Raw genomic sequence first — 13,587 nt, 5'->3', positions numbered from 1 at the left:
AAGCTGAATGGCAATTTTGGCTACAGCCAACAGTGGCTTCTGTCAACTCTCTGTGTTTTGTGGCGCAATATCTGGTCTCAGTCTTTTGTCATTTGGATAACAGCAGTTAAAACTGTTTGAAATGTGGACACTTCTAATTTGATGAATGTGAGTGAGTACAGAGTTTGGATGCACAGACTCTGAACACTCAGGATGCTGTTTTTGTGCACTGTTTGTTCCAAAATGCATAATTAAATTCAAGACATTTTCTGTCTTCCTGACTCAGATAAAAGCTTTAAATGTGACTGGAGTCAAACTTTTCTGCCTACTACTATGCTGCACTGTATTACAGTATTACACACAATCTCCATCTCTGCAAGGTGTCTTCTTAACGTGTCTCGACCTAAATACAAAGGGCATGTCCATGTCATGGATGTTTGTGGTACTCTCAGTCAGTCAGGGGAAATCCACAAAAATGCCAATGTGAACACAAAGTATAAGCTTCTTGTTTTAGTCCCTGAGAGGCAAACGACCAAACTAAAGAAGGCAATGTTAAAAAAAAAGTCTTCTGTTTGTCAAAAACAAAACTGAGGAGTTGCAGCTACACAGTCAGAAATCAATACTGGAGACCAATGGGGCAGCTTGGGTGTTGCGCACAACTAAGAACGGCCGTGGTTGCAGTGATTTTGAGTACAAGGAGAAACCGCCTCATCCATGTACACAAAGAACAACAGATTGGTTTTGTTATTAAAAAATTACCAGTGTGCACCAGCACACTCTATATATTCTAAAAAAAAGAAACAAAGTTAGTGATGAGAAAAATGGAACGTTCAAGAAACTGAATCAAATTAAACTACTGATTCAAAAAGTTTGCATCTTTTGTAATGCTCAGAACATCTCCCCATAGAGACAAAATGGATGTTCCATTTGTGAACAATTACTAAAATGTGATGTGTAGTTAAAAAAAAAAGTTCTCCTCGATCTATTGGGTGATTCAAACTTTGTACATCTAGATAGTATGTTGTTTTATATTGTATATCTCAGTTTACATCATAATTTTGTATGAAGAGAGATTTCTATTATGATATATAGGGAGTTCTAGTGTACATAGGGCAGGGGTACCCGACCGTTTTTGAACTGAGATCTATTTTTAACGTTGACAGTGTATCGAAATCTACCAAGCCATACTGAAAGCCATAGTGTGGCCGCAATTTATTGTGCACCAATATAATAACACAAATTCCTGGCACAAAGATACATTTTTAATAATAATGTATTATTGAAGTAAATGTGCATGGTGTAAAGAATAAGCAGACGCAGTCCTAGGACTGACCTGTAACAACATAACAACAAACAACTCAAATTACACGCCTAATTAAAATTGGAAAGTTGTTCCCTACCTTAGCTGGACTTGTGGCACTGAAAGGAGACAAGAAGTACGAATGGCTAAATCCAAAAGCTCCATATTCAGCATGGTTTGAACGTTTCAGAAATTCTTTAATTTCGGGCAACAATTCAGAAAACCGTTCCAGAAATTACCTCTGCTGAGTCGCCTAACATCTGTGTGCAGCAGTCCTCCACCTGCACACGGAATTATGACGAATAAATAAATAAAAAGCAGTAAACTGCCACATTACTAGTCACAGTTTCTCACCCGTGTTGCTTGCATAAACATTACACAAAATGAACGCACGAAAAATAAATTAATAAAAAACAAAATACCAAACACGGTCATCATCTTTAAAGCAGTAAATCACACAATTAATAGTCATAGTTTAACTGCGCTAACGGCTCACAATTTGCATTAACAAACACAATAAATGCACAAACAAATGCATGGAAAATAAATTATGAAAATACTGACTTTTAAAGTGTTTACATACCATTTTTTTTCCACAGTGTAACTTATTTCGGCTCTTTAAGCTGTTAATGTTGATTCAAAAACATTTTTTCTCATTTTAATTTTTCTCCTCTGCATCATGGACCATAGAAGAAGAAGAAGATAAAGAAGAAGAAGAAGAAGAGGAGCTTTCTTCTTCTTTTATGGTGTTTAACGGCAGCCGGCATCCTTATTGGTGCCGTGCTGCCACCTTCTGCATCAATCCATTATAGCAGCACTGTCTGTTACAGCAACAGTGTCATGCGATCGACTGGAACTCAGCTGGCGATCGACCAGTCGACTGCGATCGACTGGTTGGGCACACCAGACATAGGGTAATCATTTGAGTTAAGCATTTTTGTTTGACAAAAATCTGTTGTTCTGTACTAGCACTGTGGAAGTTTCTAGTCTTACTCAAATGCTCTCCTGCTTTGGTTAATATTCTCTCAGAAGGCACAAAGGTTGTTGCTAGAATGATATGTCCTTGTGAGACGGAACAAATGAAGAAATATTGTGCTGTACCTGCTCAAATAAATAAAGGGGTCTCTTTCCTCTGGGTAGATATTGGGCATGAGCAACATCATTACTGAGGGACATTTAAATATTTGTGAAAGTGGTTCCTGTGATGTGACTGAATCACAGCACAACAAACTATAAATATTCCAAGTTCCACTTGTTTTGGCGTTTTACTTAAATAGTGTTTGTGACCCAAAACGCTGCAATCCAAGTTCTATCAAAAAACATGGAAGGCAAGTTGAAGTTGAATATTTTAATGCATTGATATGCAGAATATTGCAACAATCTTTGGCATAGTTCCCCGCCATGGTACAGATTTTGAATCCTGCTGTTGGAAAAGGCAGGGGCAGTGCTTTCCCCTAGGCAATGGACAGTGACAAGCTGGTGATGATGGGGTGGAGGAGGGAGCATCTAGTTGGTGATCTACACAATAAATTTTGCAGAGTACAATATACTCTGCCTGAAATACATTTGGTCCCACACCAAATAGAGTTAAATATACTCTATCACATTGCTAAATCAATTCTATCACAGTGTAAAAGCAATGCTATCATGCTGTGAATGACTCTTATTGGAGTTGGAAAAACTTGATTTGAGTAGAGCTGATTTCACTCTATAATAGAGTTCATTTAACTCTATTTGGACTGGGTCCAAATGCTATCCCGGCAGAGTATATTTTACTCTGCAAAATTTACTGTGGATAAACAGTGAAATGTGAATGAAACTTTAACGGACATGCTTGCTTATTTCTCATTGGTTGAGAGGTGATGGCTAATGGGGGACACGTGCTTCTGTTTAGAGATTACAGCTGTTGTTAATTAAATGATTCTCAATAAATACTTAAAATTGAAGTTTTCTGGAAGAACCTACACTATGCTGTATTTCTTTCATTTGTGGTTTATGTTTCTCCACCATAAAAACAATAAAACTGTGTGCAGTTTGATAGTAGTGTTGTGGTTGAACATGTGTTATGACAGTGACAGATAGACATTGTCCAATGGGGAAAACCATGCATCCAGTCAAAGCTATCAAAACAACAAATGAACAGACATGAATCATAAAACAACAAAATGACTGCAACAGCTTTATGTTACCATGACAAACTCTGGCCTTCAAAACCTGTAAAAAAAAGCTGACGTAGCATTGCTGTCTTTTGTACTGTGGGAGTGATACTAAAGCTGAAGGACACAATGAGATAGTTTCAAATGAATGAGAGCAGAGAATACCAATGTGCTTGTCATCTCCTGTAGACCTCATGCAAACCTTGAGAGATTAATTATTTGCAGCTCCCATTTTAATGCATTTGTGTGTCTAACAGTCTGTGCAAGTGATATATTTGTGTCATCTTTTAAAAAGGCAAAACAATTTCTCTCTGGTTGCAAAAACATAGTTCTGAAGAAATGCTAGTCTTTCACGAAAAAAAAAAAAGAGGATTTTGCTGTGTTGGTATCATAGGTTAATTCTGATTTCTGGGTTATCTGGAGGGGTTCTGCGCGCGTGTGTGTGTGTGGGGGGGTACACTATGATCATTATAGTCAGATTATCTCCCCCGTATTGTAATTCCATGTGGTTTCAATGATCTCCAGTGATTCTCCAAAATGCTAGACTAACTGCTGAATATCATAGCCAACCTATACACAGGTACTTTAAGTGCTGTGTGAAACAGAGACAGAATATCACACTTTTTCCCAGTGAATACTGGCTTTCATCATGGATGTTTTCTGGCTCCTACACTGTCCAGTGCATGCCTGAACTGGGTGTTGGGTAGGGTTGTAGAAACTAGCAGCTTGGGTGCCTTTGTTGGCATGGAAAGGTTAACTGACATCAATTTCAGAGACAGTGCTGTGATCTTTGCAAAATCAAGGGGCACCTTGATTGCAGTATTTGTTATCTAAATGAATGAGTGCCTGGGTTTACGACTGTCTTGGACCAAGACCAACATCCAGGCTTTCAATGACTGAAGTGTATCTGTATGTGGGGAAAGTGTTGAACTTGTAAAGACGTTTACTTATCTTATCTCAGTGGTGACAGTCGTGTTTAGATCCTTTCATATGTTTAGGTCCTTTGAAAATGAAGGAAACCTGGAAAGAACTGATGGAGTTTCTTCAGTACACAGTCTCTTTGGAGGGTCCTTGGGTACAGCTGGGATGACTTTGTGTCAAATGAACAGTTAATTAGGGAGACTCAGATTAGGAGCACCACTTGCGTTGAGAGTGAACGTCGGCTATGGCTTTTTGGCTATGTGGTGTGTGGACATAAGACACGATTGAAGGTGTAATGTCATGGTGGCAATGCGTGGCACAAGCACATACTCCCAGACCTGACTTGATGTGACATCCAGTCCATGATCATCCTACTGGAGACTTTAATTACAACTTCTTCATAATGACTTTGTATTGTATTAAATAATGTATGCTGTGTGTGCATACATATATATATATATATATATATATATATATATATATATATATATATATATATATATTTTTTTTTTTTTTTTAATTATAATAATATATTTATTGTTATTTACATTAATTATTAAGATCCTATTGTCTTATATAAAATTTGTACATGTTCAGTCCAGCCCATCTATTTTGTCACGTGATAATTTCACAACGGCCACAATGGAAATAAGCGGTTATGCTTTATTGTTTTCTCCGTGTATCATTGATACATTTACCTCTGCATGTTTATACTGGTCTTGCAGAATAAACTCAATCAATCAACCAATCAATCACAAACACATTTTATTTATGTTTTAACTGCGTCTGCAGGAGGGTGTGCATGTGCGCATGCATGAGCTTTTGACAAGCGCGGAAGTTAACTTTGAGTTGTCCGCAGCTTTTACATAATATATGTGAAACATGTTATATTTACACATAAACAAAGAGGTTTTGGAGCACCAGAGAGAGCCCAGCCAGTGACATCATGGTGCCGCTCTACTCTCATTGTCTGTCAATACCCGCCCTCAAAAGAAAAGAAAAGAAAACAAAAAATAGATTTGCATGATTCATAGCATCAAAATATGAAACAGAATGTGACTTTTTAACCTCTTTTTAAGCCATCTTTGAACTTGTCCAAGGTCTGTGTCCCAAGAATGTTCCCTGTGAATTTGAAGACTTTGGCAGTAATAGGACTGGATTTATGCTGAGCACAGACAGATAGACAGGTGAACAGATGCATGGATGCAAAGCCTCCGCAATACTCGATGGTGATATTTTGATGGCCTTGGGTAAAAACTGAACTTCCCCTTTAACTTCTGTAATGTACTATATTAACGAGAGATGTAACTGAGACTGTGGTGAGTATCTAAAGAACCACAAAAGTGCTCAGTTAATTGTGAATGCTTATTTTCTTCCACCCGCATTAAACCCCACCCCCACTGGTCCAGTCCTCTTGAAGTGAATAAATTTTGGCTATTTACAGTTATATGCCAGCGCAGGTCTTTGGAACATTTTTATCACCTGACACCCAAATGCAGCTCATAAACCCATGACGCCATGACCCACAAGCTAACAAGGACAGTTCTAGTTGACGTGATGGAAGGGGGTTTGCCTGTCTCTCCAGATCAAATGCTGTACACTTACATTAATTCCTTGTGTGAAATGTCCACTGGGAGATGAATCTAAACATTTGAATGTTCACAGCAAGAGGAAGGAGACCAACATTCCCCCCCTTGGTAACCGGTAACAACAAGAACATAGGGAGTGTGTCAGTTAGTCCACCTCAGCCAGCTTATATAGACAATAACTCAAAATCAATTTAAGAAAAAGGTAAATGGATTGCATTTACATAGATACAAACCTCTGGTCTCAAGCCCACCGCTTAACCATTAGACCATCACCTTTCCCAAAGCTCACCAAATGCAATCATTTCATAAATCATCAAATAAAAAGAACAAACCATGTTACGTCTGGTAAACTTTGACTTTGACCAACATTGTTTTGCCTGTGCAATATCCCATTGACATGGCTGTCCATAGATGGTTAGTGGATGTTGGGGAAATTGCTAACAATCAGAGGAGACATATGATGCACTCTGCTTAGCTAACAAACATGCAATCATGATGCAAATTGTGGTGCCCACTAAGTAATCAGCTACAGGAAAAAAAAATATATGTGACAGAAAGTGAAAGTAAAACTAAAATTAAAGAAAAGATGGAATGTGTTGCTGGAGATGGGGCCAAAACATTTTCTTGGTACTGCAAATTAGTGATGCTAATTTGTGCTGTGCTCCAGAATGTTTCAACACAGATGCAATACTCACTCACTACTCTCATCTTCAACCGCTTAGTCCAATTAAGGGTCGCGGGGGGCTGGAGCCTATCCCAGCAGTCATAGAGCGCGAGGCGGGGTACACCCAGGACACATGGCCACAAACACACAAACAAACACAGTCACACCCACTCACACACCTACAGACAATTTAAAGATTCCAGTCCACCTAACCTGCATGTCTTTGGATGTGTGAGGAAACCGGAACACCCGGAGGAAACCCACGCAAATACGGGGAGAACATGCTAACCCACACAGAAAGGACACAGGCGGGAACTGAACCCATGACCTTCTCGCTGTGAGGCAACAGTGCTAACCACTAAGCCACTGCGCTGCCCCAGATGCAATACATGTGTTTCAAAATGGCTCTGGACTTCATATTAAAATAAGACATCATGTGCTGTGCTAAAAGGAGGTCTCAATATGTTTAATGTTTCCAAACATTCCATTTGATTTACTCCATCTGGTGTTGAAACAGATTAAAACACAAACTCAAATCAGAAGTACACACACACACGCACACACACACTCATATATGAGCTGCATTTAAAAAAATATATAAAACCTTTGGCCACGAAAAATACAATTACTCACCTGGGGGTCTGAAATCATAATCTCTTCTCACCCAGCAGTTCTGCCATTGTTGGAAGCAGCATTTCTGTAAGGTCTCTTTTGGAATGGTATATAGCTGGGCTGTCCCATTCCACGTAATGTCCTCTCACAAGTCAAATCGAGTCCCTTTTAGTGTCGTTTTAATTTTGGAGAACAGCCAAAATCACAGGGAGCCATGCCAGGAGAGTAGGAAGCTTGGCAAATCACAGGAATGTTGTGTTTGGCCAGGAAAGCCTGAATCAGATGAGTAGCGATTGTGGCTGTTCCCTAATATCAAAACAACACTAAAAGGGACTCAGTTTGAGTTGCGAGAGGACATTACGCAGAATGGGACAGCCCAGCTATACACCATTACAAAAGAGACCTTCCAGAAATGCTTCCAATAATGGCAGAACCTTTGGGAGAAGAGTGTATCTCTCTACCTAACTAATATATATACGTATATTATGTATTTGAGTAATTCAATTAAAGACAAAAGATTAATTTTTATTTCATGTAAACCTTTTTCAGACTGGTGTATCAAATTATGTCTTTCTAAATAAAACCCATATACATTTGAGAGTGTTTCAAGATGTTTCAAGAGGGAGTTTCACAAAGAACACATGGTTAGAATTAAGGATGAAATTATTATTTTATTGGAATGGGAGGGGAGTACATGCCAAATCACCCTATGACATTGTGCCAGCTTTAAAGTGCAGCTTCTGTTAGTTTTCTGTCTACATCTGCCACAAGAGGATTTTTGCTTGTCAATTTCAGCTTATGTTATATAATCACTCCTGCTCAGACTCAAAGCTATGTGAATCACGGTTTTTCAGTCAAACTCAAATATTGGATTTGTTGCATAAAACGGTAAAGGAGAAAGTAAATGTTTGTGCTTTCAGAAAGCTGATGATTCACTCTTGCTGTCCACAATCGTGACTTTACCATCGTGGCATGTCGCTGTGGCTGAGTTAATAATGCCTGATGTCATTTAGGATGACGAGAGGCAGAGTGAACCAGGGAGGGACTTCTGGTCCCCTACAGAGGAGTGTGCTGTGTTATGGCAGTGGAAATAAATAAAGACAAGAGTAGTAGAACTTAACAGAATCCTTCCACAGCTGCTCACACGTTGGCAACGCACTTTCACTCACATTTTCCCACAAACCCAAATATGACATTTTCTCCATGTTTGACTCATCTATACACTGGCTAAAAGAAGCAAAATAAAAGAAGTTTCCTTCTTGTAATCCTGAGTTGCTAATGATGAATTATCTTTGTGTTTTATTTTTTTATTTTTATAGACTACAGGCATTTGTACGGTCACTGTCCAGGTCCAGAGTGGAGCGTGATGTGTAGGGGCTGCTGCGAATACGACGTCATCCGCTGCAAATGCCCCCTTCAGGGGACGTCGGTCGGCTACGCTGTTCCCTGCTGTCGCAATGCCATCAATGAGTGTGACCCCTGCATTATCCATCCAGGTCAGACGTCTGCAAGTATCACTGTTTAAATCAGTGGTGTAACGATTGATAGTTCACCCCATACGGTCCAGCGTGCATATGAACTACGGATTAATTGCAAAGTGTAAATACAACCCCAATTCCAATGATGTTGGGACATTGTGTAAAATGTAAATAAAAACAGAATACAATGATTTGCAAATCTTCTTCAACCTATATTCACTTGAATACACCACAAAGACAAGATATTCAATGTTCAAACTGAAAAACTTTGTTTTTGTGCAAATATTTGCTCATTTTGAAATGGATGCCTGCAACACGTTTCAAAAAAGCTGGGACAGTGGTATGTTTACCACTGTGTTACATCACCTTTCCTTCTAACAACACTCAATAAGTGTTTGGGAACTGAGGACACTAATTGTTGAAGCTTTGTAGGTGGAATTCTTTCCCATTTTTGCTTGATGTATGACTTCAGTTGTTCAACAGTCCGGGGTCTCTGTTGTCGTATTTTGTGCTTCATAATGTGCCACACATTTTCAATGGGCGACAGGTCTGGCCAGTCTAGTACCCACACTCTTTTACTACAAAGCCACGCTGTTGTAACACGTGCAGAATTTGGCTTGGCATTGTCTTGCTGAAATAAGCAGGGATGTCCCAGAAAAAGTTGTTGCTTGGATGACAGCATGTGTTGCTCCAAAACCTGGATGTACCTTTCAGCATTGATGGCGCCATCACAGATGTGTAAGTTGCCCATGCCATGGGCACTAACACACCCCCATACCATCACAGATGCTGAGTTTTGAATTTTGCGCTGGTAACAATCTGGATGCTTTTTTTCCTCTTTTGTCTGGAGGACACGACGTCCATGAGTTCCAATAAGAATTTGAAATGTGGACTCATCAGACCACAGCACACCTTTCCACTTTGCGTCTGTCCATTTCAAATGAGCTCGGGCCCAGAGAAGATGGCGGTATTTCTGGATGTTGTTGATGTATGGCTTTCGCTTTGCATGGTAGCGTTTTAACTTGCACTTGTAGATGTAGTGATGAACTATGTTAACTGACAATGGTTTTCTGAAGTGTTCCTGAGCCCACGTGGTAAGATCCTTTACACAATGATGTCGGTTTTTAATACAGTGCCACCTGAGGGATCGAATGGTCACAGGCATTCAATGTTGATTTTCAGCCTTGCCGCTTATGTGTAGAAAGTCCTCCAGATTCTCTGAATCTTCTGATTATATTATGGGCTGTAGATGATGGAATCCCTAAATTCATTGCAATTGAACGTTGAGAAACATTGTTCTTAAACTGTTGCACTATTTTTTTCATGCGATTGCTCACAAAGTGGTGATCCTCGCCCCATCTTTGCCTGTGAACGGCTGAGCCTTTTGGGGATGCTCCTTTTATACCCAGTCATGATACTTACAGTTAGTGTTCTCAGTTCTCAAACACTTATTGAGTGTTGTTGGAAGAAAAGGTGATGTAACATAGTGGTAAACATACCACTGTCCCTATACCCAATCATGACACTCACCTGTTTCCAATTTGGTGTTCTTTGAGCGTTCATCAACTTTTCTAGTCTTTTGTTGCCCTGTCCCAACTTTTTTAAATGTGTTGCGGGCATCCATTTCAAAATGAGCAAATATTTGCACAAAAATAATAAAGTTGATCAGTTTGAACATTAAATATCTTGTCTTTGTGGTGTATTCAATTGAATATGGGTTGAAGAGGATTTGCAAATCATTGTATTCTGTTTTTATTTACATTTCACACAATGTCCCAACTTCATTGGAATTGGGGTTATAATAGTGTAAATGCAGATTTGTTGCTGTGGTGTTTTTAAACACAAAATTGTGTTAATCTCAATGCAAAGCTGCAGTTAAATTAAAGCAATTGTTAAAAGCAGACAGACTCTTCCACCTCGTACGCTGCATGAGGCCGTCTGGTGCATGCTTGACACGTGTTTTATCGATGTTTACCGAACAGTGTGCCTCCTAAAGAGCACTCGGCACGGCCTGACTGCAGCTGTCAAATGAGGTCTGACGAGTTGTGCCAGACACGTCAGTCCAGAGTAAGAAGGTGTTCTGTTTTATTTTAAAATAACATTTAAAAATCTGGCACCTCGTTTTCATTGAAGACCATTTGCAAAACCTTGCTTTCGTTGCTATTTAACTTCTTTCGCAAACGGCAAACGGTTTACAAGATGATCTGTTTGTAGGAAGCTCAGTGCTATAATGTGTTTGATACCAATATGTAGACATGGGTTCAATTCCCGGTCAAGCTCCGTGTGGTTGTTCCCAGATGCTTTGTCTCAGTCTCCCACCCAGCTGTAAGAACCTGTTCAGACTGGTGTTGCCAATCCAGCTTGAGCTGAATCCAGCTCAAGGTTTTTATCTGAAAAGCACAAACTGGATTTAAGACGGATTATTTTCTGTCTGTTTTCAAATCTGTTTGAGCTGCATTTAAGTGGAATTCTGAACTGAGATGTGGCTTTTATCCAGCTAGCTCTGGGATCATGACGTCAAACTTCCTCACTATCTACATGTGCCCACAGTGTCCTCTCCACTGTGATGGTGACGGCGAGGACAGCAAACAAACAAACAAAAAAATCTGTCGGTGTACAGAGGGAGGGACTTTTTATTCACATTTAGACACTGTTTTGGATTTAAAAAAGGACGCTTTGTGTGGATTATTTATTCAATTTATTGAATCCCACTGAAACTAATAGGTAAGAATTTATATTTTCTATGTGTATTTTATTCTGCCAATCAATGCATTAATGGATGTATTTTGGTTGTTTAAGCCACAGGGTTCAAAACATGTGACAAAAGCAGCAGCTTTTAGCTCGTAAAATGACGGTGTATCTAATACCAAGATAAACTGTGACTTCTAATACTGTGTGTTACTGCTTTTGAAAGATGATGACAGTGTTTGGGGTTTTATTTTTTTATTTATTCATTTTTCGTGTGTTCTTTGTGTCTGTGTTCCTTGAATTTACCCAGCAGCCCCAGCGGCGCTTAAAGTGAAACTGGTTTATCAGAAGCCGACAGTGTAATCTGATGTGACCGCGTCCAAATCAATACTAATAGTTATCAGTTATCTGTAATAAAGATACATTTTTTAGCAGTTTAGCAGTTTATCATCATTAACGATAACTTTTCAGTTATCTGATTAATGGTTATTGAAGCTAAAGTTTTGGTTAGCTGTGCCCACCACTGGTCACACATGTCCAGATTACACACCCACACTGCCATGTCCATATCGACACACACACACTCCCACACTCTCATAGCCACATCCAGAATATCTCTTTTGGATTGAGCCAGATTCAGTTTCGACACATGAGTAGGATGAACTGGATTTGAAACGCAGGTCTTAATGCTATCCGTCTAGAAAACAATCCGGCCTGAATTTAGGTCAAGCCGTATTGCCAACCCCGTCTGAATGGGGCCTAAATGGGTACTTGGTCTAACCCGGAGAAGTAACCTTGGATGTACTAGCGTTTCAGCAAGGGGTGGGTGGGGGTTTCTGGGGGTGGAGCATGTAGACTCACATCCACTTCATGCTATGGAATCCATGAATGAAAACTGGCACCACTGGGCCTGAGGACTAATATAGGATGGTCCCCTTTGACATCCTCAGATATTTTTCCAAGGCAGCTGCTGTGCTTGGATCTACTTGGTGAAGAACTGTTTATCCTGATGGTCAGTAAAGTCATCAGTGGGAGCTATAACATCATCATCACTATGATATTTTGCTCCAGCTACATTTTTTAGATATGTATTCTGAAACAGACACAAACCAGATTGCACCATCAGGAGAGTATAATGAGTGTTCAACTACTTGGAAGTCATCGTCACACATGTCCATGGCAGCCACCACCTTATGAGTGCAGGCATTGCTCTAAGGATACAAGATTGTATTCATCAGCTTTCCTATGTGTTTGGGCTTTAAATAAAATAAAATAAATAAAATAAAATAAACTCACATAGCTGCCTGAGGATGTTGGAATAGTACATTTCAAATCAAACTTGAAATAAATACATGCATAAAATACTAATTTCAAAATACTACTATTACTATTACTATTACAAAATACTAATCAAATGTTGTATAATCATGGTTGTCATACCATCCATCTGTTGACATCTGTCATATTATCTGCACAAATCAAATGTACTGTCATTTGTACTCATGAGGAAAAAGAGCTGGTCCAAATTAAACTGATACCTTTACATTCAATTTAGCAGTGAAACCCTAAAATATAGTGTCTCAAGCCACAGGCATGTCCATAGACCTCCATGTGTACATTTCCAGCACATTTCCTCTTAAACTTCATACGTGTACTCACGTCTAATTTTTCACTCAGCCTATAAGATGATACATATCTTAAGTGAAAATCCATCCTTTCAGGAAACATTTTGCAAAGGTTTCCTCCGCATTTCTGTTTCAGGAAGCAGTGATGAGTTTGTGTTGTGTTACAAAGCTTAATGAGTTTAGCAGAGCTAATTTAAAGGAAACAGGCAAAATGGTTTAAGCTGTTTTACAAGAGTTGCCAGTTCACTACACTGTGTAAAAAAAAAAAAAAAAAACTGTTATTTTTCCAGCAGTTGTGGAAAAAAATGTAAATATTGTTGCAGAACATGTAAATTTTAAACTACAAAACTATTGTAATTTTTTATTAAAAAATAAATTACAATTTAAATAATTAAATCAAACACCTTTTACTCTAAAATACTATTTCTGAATTCATTTTATACTTTGTAAACTATTCTTTTGCTTTTACTAATTACAAAAGTATGTTAATATTCTCATCACGTTTCATATGATATGAAAAATTCAGAAAAGCGCATTTGCATTTTGTTTACAGTGAGGCATAAGATTAGGGTTAG

At 38.9% G+C, this 13,587-nt stretch overlaps 1 protein-coding gene across 1 annotated transcript in view; it reads left to right on the top strand.

Moving 5' to 3' along the window:
* Positions 1 to 13,587, top strand: part of pamr1 (peptidase domain containing associated with muscle regeneration 1) — a 67,308-nt gene that overhangs the window by 11,269 nt on the left and 42,452 nt on the right. The window contains exon 2 of the mRNA XM_034176847.1: positions 8,541 to 8,717. Coding sequence (XP_034032738.1) covers positions 8,541 to 8,717 — 177 coding nt within the window. The remainder of the gene's footprint in view (positions 1 to 8,540; positions 8,718 to 13,587) is intronic.

The sequence above is a fragment of the Thalassophryne amazonica genome, chromosome 8 (genome assembly GCF_902500255.1).
Source record: "Thalassophryne amazonica chromosome 8, fThaAma1.1, whole genome shotgun sequence".
Classification (NCBI taxonomy): Eukaryota; Metazoa; Chordata; class Actinopteri; order Batrachoidiformes; family Batrachoididae; genus Thalassophryne; species Thalassophryne amazonica.
The sequence above is the reverse complement of the archived record's forward strand: the minus strand, read 5'-3'. Positions and strand labels throughout refer to the sequence as shown.